The sequence below is a fragment of the Protopterus annectens genome, chromosome 2.part2 (assembly GCF_019279795.1).
Source record: "Protopterus annectens isolate FY-2018-M chromosome 2.part2, PAN1.0, whole genome shotgun sequence".
Lineage (NCBI taxonomy): Eukaryota > Metazoa > Chordata > Ceratodontiformes > Protopteridae > Protopterus > Protopterus annectens.
The window spans coordinates 715,888,229-715,912,143 of NC_056730.1; the positions used below are offsets into that span (position 1 = coordinate 715,888,229).

Here is a 23,915-nt window from a genome sequence, read left to right on the forward strand (position 1 = left end):
GAATCCAGGACTAACAAATGAGTCTGCAGCATAGGATGTACTGGTACTCAATGAGGCAAAAACAACTAAACTGTCGACTGGCAACAAAATGAATTTGTGCCTCAGAATTTATAAATACAGCAACTCCCTTCATCTGTTTTCATTATTCCAATCCCACTCGTAAAACATCTTCCCTGCCCAAGTCTGATGCATAATTAACAACTGAAATAAATATCCAGTGCATTTCCAATCCCTGTCACAAACCTCAACTCCTTCCCAAATCTCACATCCAAATAATTTAAATAAATACATGATTTAGCCGTTTAATTTACTGAAAGGAATTTGTCCGTGCATTTTCATTTGATATTTGGTAAACCACAATAAAGCAGGTCTGATCACATCCATGCTGGTAAGAAGTGGAAGTTGTAACAGGCCATGTCACCATTACTGACATCACTGTCCACCTCTGAATGCACATGACATTCGTAAAGTCTGCCCTTGGAAAACAGATGTGAACATAATTTGTAGAATAAATACATGGGGTTGACAGATTAACATAATGCAAACAGTATAGCATTACTATGAATTGATGCTAGTGAAAATACTTGTAACCTACTGCATGGACATTTGCATTAACTTATGATGTGGGGGTTGAGAAAGGCTTTGCACAAGCAGAACACTACATGGGTAGTTTGAAATTCTGGCACAACTACAGGTGCTGCAGTACTATAAACGTCCACAAAAGATGATGGTTCTAGTGATGACAGAATTCATTCGATTTCTATGACAGTCACTGACAGTACAACAGAAATCCCTAGTTGCCACGGCCCATAAAAATAAACTGCCACACTTCAGACAACATGCTGCTTTAAGGACTGTCACCTGACTGCATTTGTGGAGACATTTGTCACCCAGTTATTAACAGGTGTCATACTGACACTGACTGTACATGTTCCCTGGATTCATGTTTGAAATATATGGCACCAGTCTCAATAATGAAGTGTTAAAGTGCTATCACCTTCACTGAAAGGGTACTCTGAATGCAACTTCTACTTTTTTTTCAGCACTGACATCTAATGCAATAAAAACAGAGACTTTCCCGCCATCACTATCAAAAGACACTGAAAATAACTAGTCACTCATTTTACAAAGAAGCACAATACTGTTTTGGGTCTGACAGGAAAGGAAAACACTGGTAGTAGGTCCTACTGCCACACCACCATCGTATTCAAAGTTGTCCCTTAATGATGCATACTGGCCGAACGGATCACACTATCGCAGCCAAAGGACATGGATTTCTTGGCTCTAACTGGAGCCACTGAGACAACCCTTCACAAATGTAATTCAGGCATTTACCATTACTGGCTTTGATGAACATTTGAAAATTAATTGAATATACTACTTCAAGGACAACACAAAATTTAATGGTCTGTTCTCAACAAGTTCATACTCCCTGCATTAGTCTGGATGATTTTCAACGTTATGGCAGCAGGCCATCTAAAAATGGTGTTGCTGGTAGCAAAGTAATATCACAGACACATCAGCTTCAAATGGAATTCAGCAAAATAAATACTAAATCCAACTTCATCACTGCTCAACTACAAAAGTTCTAGAGCAATAATTAGCCTCCATTAGAGAAGACAGCAGCCCTGGACTAATATTTACATCTGCTTTGTCATTACGGACATCTTTTCCATTACACACAAAGTTTACTTTCACCTGATGGGAATGTCATGGATCATCTGCTGTACAGCAAGCCAACTTTCTGTCTGAAATTGCTGCAACAAATTCCTGACTTTCACAGAACCGCTTAAGTACAAATTATTCAATCAGATATCCGGTTCTGCATATTAATACAGCAGACTCCCTCGTATCCAGTCTCTCTTTAACCGGCCATCAAATTTCTGCCATAGCCCTAACAAAAGATAACAGAGAGGAACACTTCTGCCTCCTCTGGGCTAAATAATGACAAACATTTTAAGTTTTAGGCTTCATATTCATTAGAAAAATGCATACTAACAAATCCTGATATTCTAGCTGATTTATAACCTATAAATGTTATTCTGTATGCTTTTTCTGATCAACCAGCCATTCGTTTATCCAGTCCAAGGTCTGGTCCCAGCCAGACAGGATAAGGGGTACAAGCATGCAAAATATGAAGGTAATGCTAGAAGTCTAAACCTCAAAATGCACTCTCTCTCTCTCTCTCCAGGCACTCCTAAAAATGGAGAACACAGATATCTGTGCAGTAACAGAGACCTGGTTCAAGGCTTCAGACAACACCCCTGCAATACCAGGCTATAACTCTTACCACACTTTTCGACCACCAAACTAGGACCGAAACACTAAAGGTGGAGGAGTGTCCATATTCACACCACCAGGCTAGTTGCCCAACACAATGCGTCTGAAATTCTCCAAGTGCAACTAACACTAGATAAGACTGCAATCCAAATTGTAGCCTGCTACAGATCCCCCACCATGCCCCAAGATTCTCACTACACCTTTCTAAACATACTGGAAAATATTAAGATACAACCAAACACCCTAATACTGGGGGATTTAAACTACCCTGCCATTAACTGGGAAAACTACTCGTGTACCAACACTTTGCCCAACGGTTCTTGGAATTCATAAATTCCAATGCCCTGGATCAACTAATATATAGTCCCACCAGGGGCTCCAATATCCTAGGCCTGGTCATTACCAACATGGGAGATCGATGCTCCACACCTATGGTCACCCACTCGTTGGTCGGGTCTGACCATAAGCTAATCACCCTTGATATCCACATCCCTCCCCCAGTAAAGAAACCTCTGTAAAAAACTTCTCCAAAAGCCAACTTCATGCTACTCAAGTCAGAAGTGACAAACTTCATGACACCCATGCAGACGGAAACTGAAACTGAACGTTCGACTGCTGAATCCTACACTAAGGCACTGTACGAGCACATCCACTCGTGCATGAATTGTGCCATCCCAAATAGAATCAAGATGCTCTCCTCTAAAAAGAGGAGGCCAATCTGGTGGTCCCCCTGCCATAAACAAACTTTACAACAAGAGAAAGAAACTGTTGCAGAAAAGAGGAAAATCCCAGGCTGCAAAAAACTCCCTTACCAGCCTTAGTAAGAGGCTAAGATCCCCTCATAAAATCCTCCAAAGCTAGTTACGAAAACAACATTGCCAAAGACAACCACAAGGCAATTTACAGCTATGTCAAGAATCTAAAGGGCAATGCTCAGATCTGCTCTGAGCTACAAAAGAATGGCATTAAATATACTGATCCCAAGGATATTGCCAATATCATGGTAGATCGACTCAGTGCCAACTTCAACCTCTCGCACCCCTTAAAGGGCCCATCTCAATATCGAAAGATTGTCAAATTCTGGTAATAAATGGGCACACAGGTAAAAAACGCACTCTCCAAAGCTATAAATGGGCACACAGGTAAAAAACGCACTCTCCAAAGCTAAAAATACAGTATTCATGGGAACAGACAACATCCTGAGCTGTGTACTACATGAACTACAAAATGAACTGGCACCTCACACAAGTGTCATGCTTAATCATAGCCTCACCTCAGGCTTCGTGCCCACTGAGTGGCACACAGCTACAGTTATCCCACTCCACAAGGGGGGGGGATCCACCTTGGATCCTGGGAACTACCACCCCATCAGTCAGACAAGCCTGATTTGCAAGGCCATGAAGCGTATTATCATGGAACTTATAAACAAAGACACTGGCAACCTTCAAACACAGGACCCCACCCAGTTTGGATTAGTGAAGGGCCGATCTTGTCTCCTGAACCTGACTGACTTTTGAATCAGTCTCCAGAGCTGTGTACGAGGGTAAGGCAGTCCACACAGCCTATCTGGACCTTGCCAAGGCCTTTGACACCATCCCCCACTCTGGATTCATAGACAGACTTACTAAGCTGGGCATTAATCCCTACATCACTCGATGGGTTGCCAACTGGCTTACTGACAGAACCCACACTGTAAAAGTAGCCGACTCCAAATCCAGCTCCAGACAAGTGATAAGTGGAGTACCTCAGGGTTCAATCCTGGGACCGCTCTTGTTTAGCATCTACTTCTCTGAAGTACAGGCCAACATTAAGGGACTCTGGCTAACAAAGATTGCACATGACTGCAAACTGGGAGCCATTACTGAATCCCCAAATGATGTGGATATTCTACAAAAGGGCCTTACAGAAACAGATGCTTGGTGCCAGAGCCATGGGCTCAAGCTCAATGCCAAGAAATGTATAGTTATCCCCTTTGGGAAAAAAAACATGTGCCCGTGAAATACCACATAGGTGGCAGTACACTAAACACCAAAAGTGTCATAACAGACTTGGGGACACAGGAGGACAGTGGTCTCATCTTTGATAACCACATCGCCACAACAGTCAGGGAATCCTTCCATGTGGCACACCTCATCACTAAGGGCTTTTCATCCAGAAAAAAAGGAGGTCATTGTCCCACTGTACTCATCCCTCATTAGACCCATTATAGAATACAATGCCAGTTTGGTATGTACCTGTCAAGACATCTGCAACAACTGGAAAGGCCGCAGAAATACCTCACTAAAAGAATTACAGGCCTAAAGCAGATGCCCTATGCCGACCATCTAAAAAAACTCCAGCTATACTCGTCGCATATCGTCTACTCAGAGGCGATCTCTGCTTAGCATACAAAGCCATGTCAAACCCAGATCTGTTGGACATGCTACTCCTAAAATAAATCCCAATCCCTCAGAGCCACACGCTCCAGGGATCTAAACCTTGTCATCACAATGAACAAAACATGCTGGAGGGATAGATTCCGGACCCAGAGACTCCCCAGACTCTGGAATAGACACTGCCCATACATGTCAAGCACAGCACCTCTTTGGCCCTCTTCAAAAGGAACCTTGAAGATTAAATGGGAGATAGGAAATTCACCCCAGAGATCATGTCAGTCTCCCTGCTAGACAGGGTTCCAGGCAAGTAAATATTGTGGGAATTAATAGCCAGGGAATTGTTATGGCTAGGCTTGTATAGGCCCTAGGGCCGATAATAGCCTAGTACCAACCTATGAACCTATCTGAAGGATGTGAAGTCTGAAACTCAAATGCCTGCATTCATTTAATGACTTCAATCCCCAGTCATTTACAAAAAAGCAAAACATTTTATGAGGATGGGGCCAAACATACAAGCCAAAAAACTGGACATTCTGCAACAAAAAAGCCTGGACATTCTGCAAAAATCTGGACAATTGAAAGGTATGTTCCGTTGACTCTTAGCTCAAGATATCTCGATAAACCTAAAATAAACATGGGACAAAGTCTCAAAATTGGAACATATTTTACTTGGATTGTTAGGATTTGCGTTAGCATACATTGTCTGAAACAGAGGTATGCGTGAGAGAGTGAGTGACTGTAGAGAGGTTTGTGTCTGGACCCTTCAGCTGAAGAAATCTGGCTAAACCCTAAAATAGAAACAGGGAACAAAGACTCAAAAATAGGAATAGATTTGAATTACTGCTCTTGTATTATAAACTATACTAACACTCATAAAAGGATTTGTGTTGGTAAGAATTTTCTGAAGAAAGCAATAGTCTGAAAATCAAATGTATGCTATCATCTAGCAACATCAATCTCCAATGACTAGCAACAAACCAAATGTTTTAGGTGTAAGGAAACACAAAATACAGTAAATTCCTGGAGATTTATACTACTTAAAATATAGCAAGTGCAACAACAATTTTACAGCAAGGCCATTCCCTAAGAGCAATAATGCCCTCCAGGGTGTGTGTTGATGTGTAATCAACACCCTTCCAGGGGTGTAGAGGCCCTCTGCTTGTGGCGGTTGGCCTCATAACACCCCTGGGCGGGCATTAATGACACATTAACTCACTCCGTTGGGCATTATTGCTTGCTTATTATGTGCTTGGAAAAGTGTCTTACATGAAACCAGTCCATGGTGCAAAAAAGACTGGAGACCACTGCTCTAAGGTAAGGCAAAAGTAACAGCTCCATCACTCCTGCGCATTTTTTTTTTTTTTGCTGGGTGTACTATAAGACAGTTACTGGAGCCATTTTTCACCACTACAGGGGGTTTCTTTTTTCCCCTGTAGCTGTGTAACCATGGAGTGGAGTGGTGAGGTGCAGCAGTGGGCAGAGTTTCCCCACATAGGGGGTTACATAAATCTCTTAAATCTTTGATCCTGAAATCACCTACAAGTTTAGTGGGTATGTTTTTCTTGAATCAGTCCAATTTACCCAGTTTGTTGGCAGCAGTTTATGCACAGACTTCCTGTAGTGGACCTGCTCATATAAAACTGTGGCAGGTCATTCAACAAATTAAGAAGCACACTTTGATGAGTCTCTATTTACTTCACTGCAGTGCTTCCTAGTGTTAGCCTTCTTAATCACTGTATTCATTTCAGCAAAATGAACAGCTTGGATACCAACAGCACAAATTCCACCTTTATGCAGTCAGAAAACAAGTTTTTAAGATGCTGCTTTATTAAATCAGAAAAGAATAATATCTTGTGAGGAACATTACCATCAAATGTGAACTACAGTGACCATTAAGAATTGCTAGAAAAAATATTTTTTTAAACTGCTTTCATCTATGACATTCTTTACATAGTTTCTGATGGTGCCCTACCCTTTTAACATCTGTATGAAGATGAGGCAATGACAACTGAACGCAATACTGGGATGAGCCACTAACTGTATAGAGAATAATACATTCTAGTTCTGTATCAGATTTCACTGCTCCTGTGCATCCCAGCATCCTTGTGAAGTACTCCATGCGTCTGCAGGTTGTTAACATGACCGGACATGCTTTAATGTGATGTGCCTGCACTACTCTCCCGCTGCATTAATCAATGGCAGCTGTTAAGCTAACATTTGTACAGAGAACAGTCTACAGACTGCCATCACTCTCTTTAAATGTTTAATGGAAGCAGAAAACTCTTCTACAGGCTGTACCACTGTATTGTGCTATTACAGTTCCCCCTCTATTCAGCAGCTTTGGGAAGTACTTACTGGAACATTCCAGGAGCCAGACTAAATGAAAGGCATCTCTCTGTCAGTTGAAAGCAAAGGAGTAAAAACTTCAGACCCTGACGATTAACAAGTCACTGCAACATTTATTTATAGCCTAGCAGCAAACATAGGGTCCTTGAAAAACTGGAGAGTTCCATGACTCATACAAACCAGATTACTCCCTCTCCTTTCAAAACCCAGAATCATATTTCAATAAACAACAGTTCAGAAATTCCATAAGCAGTCTATTGGTATATAATCATTTTACCTACATATATACTGTTCTTTCTGCATATACAGCCATAAAGCTATTTATTTATTTCTTAAGTGAACACGTCTAATCCCAGAACCCTTTAAGGGCTGTATCTTTGCAATACAACACAAAATACATAGTAATCAGTTCAGAGCAAGAAAACTGCTCTGCGGTATATCTGTAACTAACTCCGACGTAGAAACAGTTAACAGAAATATACAGTCAGCTGTTCTTCAATGCAGCATTTTTTTTTCAAACTATTTTCATTGCGATACATCTTTGGAACAATACATAGTCAGTGGCACAAATAAACTGTTATTTTTTACAGTCTGCTCTACATTAATTAAGTATTCAAGTATAAATACTGGAATAGACGGTACTTCCTGGTTCTGAACACACTTAGCTTTGTATTTGTAAGACCTAAACTCACAACAAAAAAACATACGAGTACAGACCTGCAATACCAGCAAGGGAAATGCTGAAACTGGAAAATAAAGATTCATATTAACAGGACTTTTGCAAAATAGTTTCTGTGATCTGTACTAAAGTTAAAAGCAGGAGTGACAGAACCTCACTGCCCAATGAAGTACCTGAAAACAGTCTCACCAGCACATTTTATATTAGCTTTTCAGACACTTGTTCTTCCATTAGGTCACTCCTCTGGAACAACTCCAAAGTAGTACAAAGCAAACTGGGAGGATACCACACTTTGATGAGTAATCAGGGTGGACATTTTAAGTATAATAAGCTTAAAAAAAAAAAAAAAAAAAAAAAACAGCAGATCCACAACAGCTGAGCTCCAGGCTGTAATAACAATGAATACAAGAACTGTGCTCATTGTGAATGCAAAGCCTTAGTTACCAGCACAGATGTTTATGAACAAAACATTATGGAAGAGCTGAGGACATGGTAAATATGTATTCATACACAATCTAAAATCAACCAAACAAAACACTATCTACAGTTCATTTTTGGCATATATGTGCCACCTCAAACAGGAAACATGGTGCAATAAATACTTTCTCCTGAATGACATGAATTTAAAAGATGCCTTCAGACTGCAACAGTCTTTGGTCAGAAGTAGGCTCTCTCACTGCTATCAAGTTGCCCTGTCTGAAATGGGGGAGCCTCCATCTAAAAGTGTCAGTCTTGCACTATATTGTCATTTAACTGGAGATTGTGGAACTCACATCCAGGCCTACAGAAGGGATCTCTTCAGTACCTCATGACCTTAATTCACTGTACTGTACTACACATTTCCACGGTGCACTTTTCCATGCATTAAAAGTATACAGTGGGAATAATGACATTTCATTCCGTCATGTTTCAGCTAGTCTTTCTAGGTGCTTTAATGTTCATATCTTGCATCTCTAGATTCTTCACCAAAGTCCATGAAAAGAGTAATCAATTTATTTTCTCTTTTCAGGCCTACAGAACAGCTTACTCAATTTCCTACTGCTCAATACAGCAAAGTTCTACTTGAACGAGAAGCAGAGATCTTTTCAATTGAAAAAAAAAATCACGATTCCTTTTGTTTTTCAAACAATTGTGAAGATTAAACAACAAACCACTTGTCAGGGATAGCCATTTTATCTCTTTAGACCAACAGATTGCATCACTGACTGGGTACTTCGAAAGAACTTGCTGTTGCAGCCTTTAAATGTTCTTCTTTCGGCTTTTTCCCGGTTAGGGGTCGCCACAGCGGATCACCTGTCCGCTCATGATTGGCAGTGGAGTTTTTACAGTGTCGAGTTGCCAGCCCGGCGCCCAACCTTCCACAGAAGGCACACACACATACACTCACACCTAGGGCCAATATAGAGAGTGTCCAATCCACCTACAGCATGTCTTTGGGATGTGGGAGGAAACCGGAGCACCCGGAGGAAACCCACGTGACCACAGGGAGGACATGCAGTCTTCGCACAGAAGGCACCCCAGCCAAGGATTGAACCAGGGAACCTCTTGCTGTGAGGTGACGATGCTAACTGCTGCTCCAGGCAGCCTTTAAATATTAATGATTTAAATTAGCTCACAAATCTCTTGTAAACCTCACCATAAACAGTAAACCTCACCATAAACAGTAATCCACAGTACCTGCCCAACACAACTCCTGACACAAACAATACCATAAGAAACTAATCTTCAGGTGTCTGAAGTAAGGAGGCCTCCATACACCCTAAATTTAAAATGTGCCTCCACAATAACCACATCTAGCAAAATGATAACAGTGACTATACATGAGATACAAAACAGTGCTGTTCTCTTATCACCACCACCCATGGTTTTCATGTCAAAAGTAATAAGTTGGCAAATTCTAAACAAGGTAGTCAGAAAGGATGGTTGTTTCATTTACCGACATGGCCTGCCACAGCACAACACTCAACTCCATATTTTCAGTAGTAGTCCAGGATCCAGACAGCTCGCTGGGGCTGCAAAGTTAAATATATTGCAAGACAGGAGAAACAGTTTTGGAAGGTGGGGAGTCAAGACAGCCTAAATACAGTCTGTTTCTCTATGTCTGGTCAAGATTTTGCTCCCTCCATGTAATGCAACTATGTTAACTCTGAAGTTTACTGCTCAATATTCTCTTGGCTCTCAACATTTATTTTATTTATTTATTTATCATTTGTTTACCGGGAAAGTTCGACTAGGTTCCACAGAGCCTGTTTTCAGCTCCAGATGCATGTCTTAGGAATTTAAATTTTAATTTCTGTTTGCGCTGTTTACTGTTCTTAATTTATCATGTTATACTTTTTATTTATTTATTTTATTTTACATTTGTTGACTGGGCTAGTCTAACTGGATATATGTCCATTTTCAGTAGAGGCCCGGGGAGATAAGCTCCAAGACATGGTCCAATGCAATAATACAAGTACAAACAAATAAAAAATAAAATCAAATATTCTAGAAAAACTAGCAATTTTCCTAGTAAGTAAAAAATACATCAACAATGGTAACGTGCATTACAGCATAGAGGTTGTAACAGGATGTAGCACTGAGGTAAAAAGTCAAACAGTGCAAACTGAAAGAATGGAGACAACAATGCAGGTTAAGTCAGAGGTAGATAAATAGGAATGATCACAGTAAAAGAAAAAAATCATCGGCAATTGTAGCATGTGAATTACAGCATAAAGATTAAACAGGATCTAACACTGAGGTCCTGCGCCATAAAATAGTGCTATTTTTAAGTATGGAGACATAATACAGGTTAAGTCTGGAGTAGAAAAAAGGAAGTTAGATGTGCAGTATTGCAGCAAAGGATTTGCTTAAGAAAAGGTATATAAAGAGGGTAGAAATAATGAAAAAAGGTAGATCAGAAAAATAAGATGGGAAATGAAGTAGAGGATAGTAAGCACTGGATAGGTAAGTCAAATTTGTAGAGGTAGATGACTAGTCTGGTTTGGAGCAGGGGCATTGCCAGTATGTTTTGAGGAGAAGTTTAATTCTGTTTTTAAAGATAGAGATAATTACTATGCACCTTTATAATCTGTAGGTGTAAAGGTTATTTTTATTCTGGGAACAATAAAAAGTTTTTTTAAGTAAAAATTTGAAACTAATAATGGACACTGTGAAAAAGACTACACACAGCTGGCAAGGAAGTTGCTGGCCCCCTTCCATACACAATTCTAAGTTCATCTGCTTTGTAGTCCTATGGTGTGGGGGATGAAAGGAGCAACCCCCCCCCCCCCCCAGGATGGACTTCACAAGATGAGACATTATAGGTTGCTTAAGAACTTGTAAATATAAAATAATTACGACAAAATAAAACGTCCTCCCACTTCAAACATAGGGTGGGGGCTTGGTACTCCGCATCCTGGTGTCTCAACATAAACATTCACTACTTCGACTAGTCTTACATGAAAAAGAGTAAATTAGTCTTACATGAAAAAGAGTAAACTTATCGTCCAATAGGGCCACACAGTTATCAAAAATGGAGATAAGTAATGATTACCAAATGGTGCCCATCTCGTCCTCCTGTTAACCCAATGCGATAAGCAGCAGTTACTTGTTAACCCCGTTTTATATTTCTTACACTGCACTACAGTGTCTCTGAAATCAACGCTTCCTCCAGAAGACTATTACATCTACAACCCATTCTATGAAAAATACTTTCAAATATCATTTCTCAGCCGGCCTTCCTCTAGCTTCAAATTAAAATTAACCAAGTCTTGTGTTTTATTCAGTGTATTTCTGAACTACTTTACAGTTCTTGATCCCAGATCACATGTCAACCAAATGAGATGAACTGCTTTCCGTAAAACAAATTCCCCCAAGTCCCCTTCCTATGCCTTTACCTAAACGAGCTGCTTCTTTGACTTTGTTAAGTTCAGGATAGCTTACTTCCATCTCTTCTAAAATTATAATTCAGAGTTCTTTCTCCCTGTCTGCTGCTTTTGAGTATACAATATCCTAATGCAAGGGCTGGCAATATAACCAAGGAGATTAACTAATGGGCTTCATCCTGTCCTGTGTTCGATTTATTCGTTATTACTACTACATTACTTGCAAAAGCACAATTACAGAAGCCAGTTCAAAACAAGTCACTTAGTGAGTCTGAAAATGTCAGGGCTGCTAAAATGTAGTTTCTAAACATGTACATGGTTAAATATGGCACTGCCTGGAAACTTTAAGGGTACCAAGTATCAAAACACAAAAACATTATCTGTACTTATAGCGGAAATGACTTGCCATACTTTTTTGTGTTTTTGTCTTTTCACAAAGAAAAAAAAACTCAGTAGACAGCCTGGCAGTGACACCTAACCATAAACAGAAGAAGATTTACCCAAAATAACAACTAAATCAAATAAACCAAATCATAGCACTCATATGCACAATAAAACACAGACACAGAAAGGAAAGGCTGGTAGAGGAGTGCATTCCCTATTTTAAATCAAGCATACCAGACACTGGAAATATATGTGCCACTATCTGACAAAAAAAGTCATTCACAAACAGACCTGCACTAGGTCTAGTAACACTGACTCGATCCCATTTGCTAAAAAAAAAAAATAGATATTTTTACTTCATTACTTTTAAATACTTGCATAAATACAGCTCAACCATTCACCATCCAATCACAATTTCACAAATAAATGGCAGTACAACATCTACCTAATCTAATCCATTTGATGCATGCGATAGTCCTAAACATTCTTAAACTACACTGACATAACTTGTACATCAGCTTTCAACATGCAGCCCATTCAGTATGCCTTATTGTCACACATTTTCCAAATATACACTTTGGACTTCAACAAAACATTACTTCAGTGTGTTAGTCCAACAGGATAATAGCTTGAAGAAATGCAGTACTACCATCTGGCAACACCCCCCCCCATTCCAAATCAGAGCTAGTAGAGGATAGTGGGCCAAATTTCTGAGTTGGACTATGATATTCAGATACTGTAGACGGGGGTCATGGAAAAAAAAATTAGAATGTGAAATTAAATTAATCCAATTAGCTTCGGACACCTTCATATCTAATTAGTCAAACATCTGTACACTGGATATGGCAGTTAAACTGTGCTAGAATTCAATACAGTCTATACCAGTATCCTCTAGGACTGGGACTCACAGTTGCACTGCATTCTAAATATGTTCAATGTCAAAGCTACAACATGGAAAAAGTACAAAAGTAAACACTGCTGAGGTCTGAACAACATGTAAATATCCCTTAAGTCAATACATTTTCATTCAATGAGATACCAAAACAGTGGTAAGCGCAATTAAATTATATGGGATCCATGAATTACAGAGTAGTTCTTTATCTTCAGTGCCAAGGTTTAATGATAACAACTACAATAGAAAAATGAGATTTGCAATGCTTTACATCAAGTCTGTTATTCACATCTGGGTGATGACCATTAAAGTGGTGTACTAACAAAGAAATGTCAGCTGCATTAAAACGCAAAAAAAATTCTAAACCAATGCAACCCTACCATTTTCCATCAAAATGCATTCTATAACATACCATGCCCACAACAGCAACACACAAGTTTTTCTGAAACACCAATGATTAGTAAATTTGTCCACCATCACTCAAGCTGTTTTGCATTCACATCTAGAAAGTAAAGCATATTTCTGTCAGTAACATCCAAAAAGTTCAACAGTAGCAGTATGTCTGTTTATGGGGTGCTCAAAGGTTCTTGCCAATTACCTGTTAAAAGTACAGTATTGTTTTAGAGAGCTACATTGTATATTCTCTGGATCTTAGGAGTACAAAACAACTGCAATACCAAGTTTAAGAAAAAAACAGGAATCAAAACAGCCCCCATGGTTGGCAGCAAAAGAAAATACACTTCTGTCTGAGGTGAAATTAAACCCCAGTTTTCCATGACAATGACTGGACCACAAAAACAGTCAAAAAACAGATATTTAATCCACAATTTAAATTTGAAAAGCCAAGGTCTTATAAAAGTCATCTTGCCATCAGAGCTACAGACATTATCTCACAACACTAAGGCCTAGCAACTACTGAGCAGGTGCAGTATTCATACAATAGACAGTGCAATGAATGCAGGGAAATGTAGTCTGCTCCACTAACAAGATTCACTGCTACTGCAGTTCGGACTGGGAGCAAGATTACAGTCACTAAAATTATTTATATCTTCTGATGTCCCTGCTACATTGCCTAGAGGGCCACATAATTAACTGCTGAAAAGTCTTGGGGACTGCATAAAGTTAAGCCATGGGCTACATGTGGCAGCAGGCTTTAGCCTGCCTATCCCCCTCCCTTTTCTATTGCTATTACATCAACATGAAATGATAATTATGGAGGAGACTACATTTTCCAGAACTCTTCAGATTCCTTTGTTTAATAGTAACTGTATTTTCCATGTTTTGCTTAGGATTTGAGAAGATGGCTTATCAAGAAAAAGGATGTCAACACAGCTTCCATGGGACCTGATAGTATCCCAGGCTGTATTCTGCACCATCTCCAGCAAGAACTGGTTTCGCCATTGAGCACCTATTCAACCACAGCCTAAGTACAGGTTTCATTCCAGTAGTGGAGAACTGCCACGGTCATCCCTTTGCACAAAGGTGGTGCCACTACTGACCCTAGAAACTATCGACCCATTAGCTTGACAAGTCTGATCTGTAAAGCCATAGAGCGTATTACTATGGACCTCATAAACAATCTCCAAGCACTTGGCCACACTTTGACAAAATCCACCACTTGGACATAACAATTTGGAGTAAATCCCTATCTCATCACGTGGGTGGCCAACTGGCCCACCAATAGGACCCAAAAGGTCAAAACACGCACCTCCACCTCTAGCAGTAGTGCTCTCATTAGTGGTGTTCCTCTGGGATCTGTCCTGGGACCTCTACTGTTTGGCATCTACTTCTCAGAGGTCCAGGCAAAGACAAAAGCCTGTGGCTGACCAAGTTTGCAGATGACTGCAAGTTGGGTGCTGTCACAGATTCTACACTACAAGAGGGTCTCACAGTAACAAATGACTGGTGCCAAAGTCATGACCTTCAGTTAAATGCAAAAAATGTATCATCATACCATTTGGAAAAAACATGGCTCCTATTGATTACTACATCAACCCCCTAAGCACACAACCTGTGGTGAGAGATCAGGATACACAGGTTGACAACAATCTCACTTTCACTTTCAACCATCATGTAGTGGCAGCGGTCAGAAAAGCCTTTTACTGGGTTCATCTCATATGTAAAGGGATTGCATCCAGAAAAAAAGGAGGTTATTACCTCTCTCTTCCCTCATTAGGCCAATAATTAAGTACAATGCCCTGTTTGGTATGTACCTCTCCAAACACCTGAACCAGCTGGAAAGGCCACAGAAATACCTCACAAAGAGAATCCATGGCCTCCAACACCTGTCCTATGTGGACAGGCTCAAATCAGTATCACTCTACTCGGTATCCTACAGCTTGCTGAGAGGTGATCTGTGTCTCACCTACAAGGCAATCTCAGACCCTGCCCTACTAGAGATGCTCCATATCCGCAAGTCTAACTCGTCATGCATTACCCACTTGAAAGGCCTAAATCTAGTATGTGACATTAACAAAACCTGCTGGCGAGACAGGTTTGTCTCCCAGAGGCTGCCCCATCTCTGAAACAGACTTCCCATACACATCAAACAGAGTACGTTGCTGCCCCTCTTCAAGCAAAACCTTGAGGAGTGGATGGGAAACCACAAATTTGTTCCAAGGGTTCCACCTGTGTTCCTCATTGACAGGGGAAATATGTGCTGACGGAGGTTTCTTTTTTGGGGATAAACTCTTGGCTAGGCTTGTAAGAGCCCCAGGGCCATTAGCCTAGTTACCTCTTATGATCCCATGTCAACGTTAAATCAGAAGCTAGAGAAAGATTAGCCTACCTAACTGATCTTTATCTAGCAGACTCCGTATATTCTAAGGTGGAATAACTCGAAATGGTCAGATTCAATTCCTTAACCTCCTGAGCATTTTTTCTTTTCTTAAAACTAGTGGAGTATCAGAAAAGGAGGGAAAAGGTGCAGAATGAGTTGTAAATTTAAGTAAGGTAAATACCTACAATAAAAAAATATACTATACCTTCACCGACAGAAAAGGCAAAAATAGTTGGATTGGACCTGAAAAACAGTAATTTATAAAAAAAAAATACCAGACATTGAAAAAGATTGAAAAAATTCACAACCAAACATGATCCATAATTTGTGGCCATTTTCCTGTGTATGTTTTTTGAGTAGCAAGGAAACCTGGAGAGAGAGAGAGGGGAGTGCTGAGCATTATGATAGAAGAGGGAGTAGACAGTGTCTGGGAAAGTTAGACACATCAAACAGGACTGACTGGGTCACTTCAGATCATTAAATGTCATAGCATCATACATCCAAAACTATACCATGAATGCCTACAGTACAGACAGTCCTAACAAAATGAAATGATATGTTGAAATGGACTTATCACAACAAACTGAAGAGGTCCACAAAACACTAAGCAATTAGATGAATGAATAATAATTGCATCCAAGGGGTGTATTTACAACAGAGGCAGTACACCTTTACCAACCAATGCCTACTTGGGTACCTATAACACAGAAACAACAAAGGGTATCATAATATTGAAATATGTGAGCTCAACCTATGAATTAAATACATTTTTGTTACATTTTAAAGATGCTGCTAATATGGAAAGTATCACAGAAGTGCACAAGCTTAATACAAAGCATATCGTTTCAAGTTCTAGTTAAGAAGTAATATTGCACAACAGTGAATTAATAATCAAAACAGAAATTAAATGTAACATACCAAGGTTACTCATATAACTGTAAGCCTAAAGTTGTAGTCTTCCCCAGAAAAAGCATACTCCTACCCAATAAAAGGATGATGTTAATCCTTCCCCATAACTGCATTAAACCAAAATAACTAAACAAAAGCTGCTTAACACTGCTGAAGCCAATTTAACATGTACAATAGGCAGTAGATGTACTTTATGGTACAATACGAACTATATGCCACAGTGAATACCATGAAAAATAAATAAAAGATATGTTTCACTCCTGTCTTGAGTGAGCTCTCTTTATATACTTAGATTTATAATGTATAGACGTGGGACGATGTTGGACAGAATTCTCATACAAGCTTCTTATGGAGGAGGAAGGAATAACTGTAAAGTACAGCCGCAGTAGTACGGCGGTAGCGTTACCACCTCACCCGTTCGATTCTTGGCTTGGCTTGGGAGTGCCTTCTGTGTGGAGTCTGCATGTCCTCCCTGCGGTTGGGTAGCATTCGAAAGACATGCGTGCGTAAATGGGAGTGCCTTTGTTGAAGGTTGGGCATCAAGCTGGCATTTCGTAAAAATCTACTGCCAATCATTAGCAGACCGGATTTCTGCTGTGACGACCCCTTACTGGGAAAAAGCCGAAAGACAAACAACAACAACTCCTCCTGTTGTTCTACGTCTGCCTTTCATTCCATATGATTTTAAGCGTTTTGCAGATGGAAAGAAATCTGTGACTGGAGTGCTCAAAATGTGAGTTTTAATGTCCTCATGCATATTTTCAGAACCAAGCCAAGTACTTATAAGTACAGCAGTCTTGGCTGCCATAGTAGTAGCCAATTACTTGAAGACAAATTGATTCAGCAGTTTTCAACTTTGTTAGGAACCCTTCTCTAACTTCTGAGTCTCTGTTAATTTATTTACATTTCCCATCTTTGTTCAGAAACTGAATTTTGATTTAGCATGCGAGATGAGAAGTTATGAGATCTCACTTCTAGATACTAAAGTTATAAAATACCTCGGTGCCCGTCAGACATCCTCACTTCTCTAGTAAAGGATAAGCTCCCTGCTGTAATAGAACTTTCACTATTTCCCTCAGACGGTGTAGATGCAATTAACATGGCAATGATACAGCAGGTCAGCTGACTTTTGAGATGTAGGCTGAGTAAAAAAAAAAACAACACTAAGCATCCTGGTAAAGTCTTCTGGGACTTTGACCATCTGTGCTAATCTTGAATTTAGGGAAATATTTTTCAGAGTTAGGCCCATCATAATTTTCATGAATTACATTAACGGCTTCATTGATATATCAAAAATCTAGCCTTTCTTGAACTGTCATAAGTACTATTCCAATGTTTCTCAGTACTACTGTATATATTATTGTTTCCTTTTGTTAATGTATGAATTGTATGGTGTAAAAGTCTTGCATCTGGCCTGAACTTCTGCATCAATATGCATTTTTGAACAATAAGTCTAGAACTCTAATGTCTGACTTAAGTGACTGGCTTTAATCTTTAGCAATCTACCAGAAAATCAAACATTTTATTAGGGACAGGGGAAAATATGTGGAAAAGTTAGGGATGTAATGGGAAATCTGTGGCAGTTATATGCTAACAGCAATTTGTGTTTATTTTTTATTTTCACGCTATTTAAAACTGATTCCATGTATACTAACAGTTTTTGTAAAAATATATGCTAGGAATCCTTGTAAAATATTTCTGTTTTATTATAAATGCTCAGTTTGTTTTATGTGACATTCAGCTGTGATTTCTTAATATTAATGTATTCAGATTTTGATTTCAGAATTTAGCGTTATTGTTCCCAGTGGCCCAAGACGTGGCTAACATGGGTTTCAGGAGCTCACCTACCCTATTAAATACATAAATAAAATAATGTAAATTTGTTCTGAGCAAGTTAGTTAATACCTGTCACAAACAGCCATCTATTTTCTGAGGTGACAAAGTAAATTTTCATCTACAGAATATACTTCCTGCCATTGCAAAGTAGTTACCCTGGTTGGAAGACTATACAGATTGTATTAGCAGAAGACCATCCTGACTCATGCTGTCAATCTAAGGCCTATATGCAGACCATATTCTTCATGCAGTTTTCCCACTCTTCCATTTCTTAAGTTTTTTTTTATTTTTTTATTTAAAACATCATTTCTGCATCTTTCAAACCTTTTGGTTGCTTTTTCGTCTACGTAAAATTCCAAGCAGCACCCACCACTGTTATGAACTTTCATTTTTTTCTGCATCTTCATTTCAGAAGACTGCCGCCCTTCTGTAACTTACTCAGCCCCCTCATGGCTCCAGAAAATGTTCTTTGCATATCTAAAGTGTTTGACTCCTTCTGATCTAAGAAACAGTACGGCTCTTCCAACAGTACTTAACAGACTTCCTTGGAGCACTATACCAGTACATAACACCTTCGTTGAAAATGTACACAGAGCTAAACATGTGCTTACCCAGCAAGACAGCAGCAATACATCACTTTACATGATCAGACATCATTTCTACAGCCCTTTCGTGATTGTGTATGGTAGTCAATGCCCCCATATAAATGAGTACTTTTGTTCACAAAATGCTACACCTTTGTAACCTTTTACCAGTGTAGGTGAAGAATATCACACATTTTCACTGGTTTTAAGAGATCCCATAAAACATACCTTTCTGACTTGTCATTTGGGGAAATTTATGTGATGCTATTAATGTGCCTGGGTCCAGCGACATAATTTTGCATGGAATGCCATCCTTGTTTGGATTGGTCAGTTCTCATTCATTCCTTCCACTTACCACAAGGAGTTTCCAATCTACTTTAGATCTGGACATCACTTGTAGACTAACACACCTTCCCCTTCATTTCCTATGTTGTGTTGTTTTAACAGGCACCGATATGGGAAGCACACTGCTTGCAAGCATTCCTCCCATGGATTGAACTGTACTCACCAGCACACCACATCCTACTATCCCCGTCTGTAGTGCAGCACTCAAAGATGTAACTCATCTAACTGCTGACGGCATGACTCAAGGGTTGGTTCAATGTGCTTAGTTAATGTAGCGTGAATAAAAATAACAATTAACTACCACCGTCTGTTAACCAGGCAGACCCACTGGACACACAGTCCTTTATCAGGGCTGATATTGCAGCGATGGCTTGTTAAGTGACTTGCTCAAGGTCATACGGTATGCAAAGAGGGCTGAGGAAATCAAACCTTGTACCACAGAAACTATAACTTGTAACATTAACTTCTGTACCAGCTGCCAGTGCAACCATGAAATTCAATTGCTAATCATCTGCTGACCAGCCATGATCAACCTGCCTAGATAGTCAGCTTAAAAAATCTAATCAGATGTGCACTGCAGGATTTGCCCACTGTGAAATCATGGTATTTGCTAGATTCCTATGTTTCAAAATCTTTATTAAAACACTATTTTCATCAGTTTTGTCAGCACTACTATCAGACAAGAAGGCCGGCAATTACAAGCCCCAGTGCTTACTCCAGCTAACAGGGACAGAGACAAAACGTGTCCACTTCCTGTATTACATTACAATGATTTGCTGAATAGCAATGAGTGATTCTGCTGAATCCACTGCTAACCACTTTACAATCCATGTGATGTGGCAGTAGTGGTAGTGATGTGGCAGTAGTGGTAGGTGGTAATGGAAGAGTTAAAGCTGCTACTGCAACTACATCAGCATTTGTTAAGAGCTCAAACTTAATGAAAGCAGGAGATGAGCAATTACAGAATATAATCAGAACTACTAATACTATGGTATTTAGGATGCCCAAAGGAATGTACTAGGATGGAATTGCAAATGTTACTTGTTAATGGTTTAAGAGGAACATTTTCAGTAATGACTGAAGATACTGCCATAATAATAAAACAGAGTAAAAGAATATGGCAAATAAGTGCACAAAAAAAAAAGGTTACCAAACAGAATACCGAAAGAGTTAGTAACGGCTAGGGCCATTTTCTAATGTTTTTTTATAAATGACACTGTAGAATACTTGAAAGAAAAAGTATGAATTTTTACAAATGATGTCAATGGACGTTATGCCCTTAAATGATAAATATATAACACTGTACCAATATAACCTGAGGCAGTCAGGACTGGGGCATACTGGAACTTAAGACTTTACCTGGCCCCCAAACTCCTCCCCTTTACCCACAATCCTGTGTGTGGAAGGACAACTCTCCAGACGTCTGTTAGCATACTGAAGGTGCAACACAAAGGAAGAAAGCACAGAAAGTACAGTGGTGTAAAATCTTAATTAACGGCAAATGTCCTTCTTTTCACTGCTGCAGTATTCTAAACACATGGGATATAGCCTGCAAGGCGACCCGACGTCTGGCCGGTATACCAAACCCTTTAGGTTGCCGTAGGGTACACTGTACATCACTAGTACACTTCTCACGTAGCATGGGGAATAAAAGGGACATCTGGACGTACCCTCCTCAGAACTGAGAGCCCCAGCAGGAACCCCAGTCCAAGGAAGTAAAAGGTGATCAACACATCCAGAAGAAAGAAAAAGTATCAGGGGATGGAGGGTGGGAGTGAATACTACAGCAGTGAAGAGAAGGACCATACCTCTCAACCTGGAATCATCAAAAATCTGGACAAGGCCCATGAAAAATAGGTACAAATCTGTACGCTAATTAACATAAAATTAGCATACATAATGTAACCCCACCCACTGGAATTATGGGATACCAACTTTCAAACGCAAACCGAAGAACAGGCAACCAAAATATGGCACCAGCGTCCCCCTGCAGCCATTCCAATGTCCCATTACCTGGCTATTTCACCCCATTTACCATAAATACTAATGTGCATACTGCTTTACTTCTACATTGATTATTTGGATTTTATTTAACATTTTATAGCACAATGCACAAACATTACTAGATACCTACCTGCTAACAAAGCAATACTGTCTCACAATGAAAATAAACATAGCATTAAAACTTCTCTGCCCTTGAAACTCATTCATTGAAACAATATTGAAAATTTGAAACCTACACTACATCCAAAGAAAATGCATCTGGTCAGTGGTGGATAAAGATTACCTTTGGGCTGTTGCATAGCCATAGACCCCTTGCACACAAAACAAGAAACATACGTGGGGTTCTTTGATATACCTTCCTGACTTCTCTTTCCCTGAAGCTCTCAGCTCTGTGTATAACTCACTCAATACTCAACTGTATCTCTCAACTTTGCAGCACAAGAAATCCAAATTGTTTTGTGGGGGAGACGGGGCAAAAGCCCTAAAAAGGGACACATTTTAAACATTGCTTATATAATTTTTGGAAAGTTGCTAAAATAAAATGTATGCTGGGCTCAGGACCCTGTGCACTACAGTCAGAGCAACATACCACTATGCCAAATCAGCAGTTTCCTGAACTTAAATGGCTATCATTTAGTGAATTCAGTTCGTGTCTTACCATAGCTCTCAGTCTCTTAGCACAAAAAACCTGGACAACACCAACAATGGGGAATACAGAAGTCAGTTCTCACTTCTCACCATAGCTCTCAAGTCAACCTGTTAGCACAAAAAACCTGGACAAAGCCAATAATAGGGGAATATATTTACAGCCCTAAAATAGGGACAAATTTCAAATACTGACCTTATAAATTTAGAAAATTGATAGAATAAAAGGTTTTGAAGTCTGAAATTCAAATGCCTGTCATTTATTGACTTCAATCCTTCACTGACTTGCCACAAAAAGCCATAAAACCACAGCTTTTATGAGGAACAAAACAAATATGAAGCATAAATCCGGAGCTTTCACAAGGGGCTCTTGTCACTTGTACCAAAGGTTTAATTTGCTATTGTTATTAAATGTTCTTTTGCAATGTGCTGCTACCACTATATACCTTTCCCTGACTATTTCTAAATGATGTCCTAGCTTGAACATTAGGAAGCAATGCAGTGCTTGCAATATGATTAAATGAATGTATCATCATGTGAAAACACTAAATATATACGTGTCGCATCGCACGTTATAATACAAGTATGCAGAAAAAGAAAATACAGTTTGACTTTTAAACGATAAAGAATGCTTTACATTTGAACTGAAAAACACAGCAAGATGAACAGCGAACATCCACATACAAGCTATGCATCAACTGAATGCCAGATGCCATCTGTCATGTAAATGCTATAAATATGTACCCAGTACAAATGCATTTATGTTACCAGACTAGATGATTTATTAGGTTAAAATATACTTCAAGGGGCACTGAACATTTACTTGCTAAATGACACCCATTCATTAAGTTGTAGCCTCTCATTAAAAAATGTAATGAAATAAAAAGTGGCACGCGCCTATGGAAATAAAAACATTTGATCTCTAACTATAGCATAATCAGTAAATGTTTACATCTGCGTCCCAGTAGCCCATCATAACAACCTATTAACACAACGAATGTTCTTCATAAGTAAGCAAACACCAGAAGGGTGGATTACCTCGGTCTTAAACTTTAAATTCCTATTGTTTCTGGTTTTCCGCATCTTGTTTGATCCATATCACAAGGCAGCTACTGCGCGTTTGTGTAAGAGTGTTATGGTGGAGAGTGGCAACTATTACATGGACTGCTGCTGTCCTTTAGCGTTGAAAATTAAAAAAATGTCTTACTGTAAATACTTTAATCCAATCATGGAAAGCACCTCAGTGTTGCAGCATACGTTTAGCAAGTTCTGAAAGGCGTGTAACAAAACAACTGTCGATGGTTGAAACTACGTTCAAAGTACACTTCCAGTGCCTTATTTTTTAAACCAATGCAGGATTTCTAAATTTGTTCCACTATCCACATGGGTATATACACACACACACACACACACACACACACACACACACACACACACACACACACACACACACACACACACACACACACACAAGGATTCCTTTGCTTACTTGTGTTGCTTGCAGTCTGCCATTCCTGCATACACCCACCAGCCAGATTTCATTTTCTTATAGGTCTGGGATGGGAACTCCATTCAGTGCTGTTGCTGTGCCTGTTCCCTATGCTGCTGCCATCCTCGCGGCCCTCTGTTCCCGTTCCCCATGCTGCTGCTATCCGCTGGATCCATCATCCATCATTTGCTTCAGCTTCCCGAATTCCGGACGCCGGCCCTCTGTTCCTTGCTGTATCCACGTCGTCGTCGTCCACATTTGCTTCTTCAGCTTCCTAGCCCGTCCGATGCTGCTGCTAACCACGTTGCTTGAACTTCGTGGCTAATTTCCAACCGCCAGCCAGAAATGAAGATGCGAGCTCCTTGAGCTCAATTCCGACTGGCTGGTAGCCTGACGGCACTGACGTCATCGCGCACGTGATGACGTCAGCTCCGACAGCGCAAAAAATTTAAAAAAGTAATGAAAAAATCGGAAATGAAGGGGTGCCACTCGGGAATCGTGG

The 23,915-nt window shown here is 39.8% G+C and overlaps 1 protein-coding gene across 8 annotated transcripts in view; it reads right to left on the minus strand.

The window, feature by feature from the left end:
• The window catches only part of CAST (calpastatin), a 1,327,899-nt gene that overhangs the window by 736,181 nt on the left and 567,803 nt on the right, over positions 1-23,915 (minus strand). Inside the window, exon 1 of one of the 8 annotated variants that reach the window (XM_044064119.1) lies at positions 7,719-7,781. The exons of the other annotated variants lie outside the window; for them this stretch is intronic. Coding sequence (XP_043920054.1) covers positions 7,719-7,766 — 48 coding nt within the window. The 5' untranslated portion in view covers positions 7,767-7,781. Of the gene's footprint in view, positions 1-7,718; positions 7,782-23,915 lie in introns of those variants that run through there. 8 annotated transcript variants of the gene reach the window in all.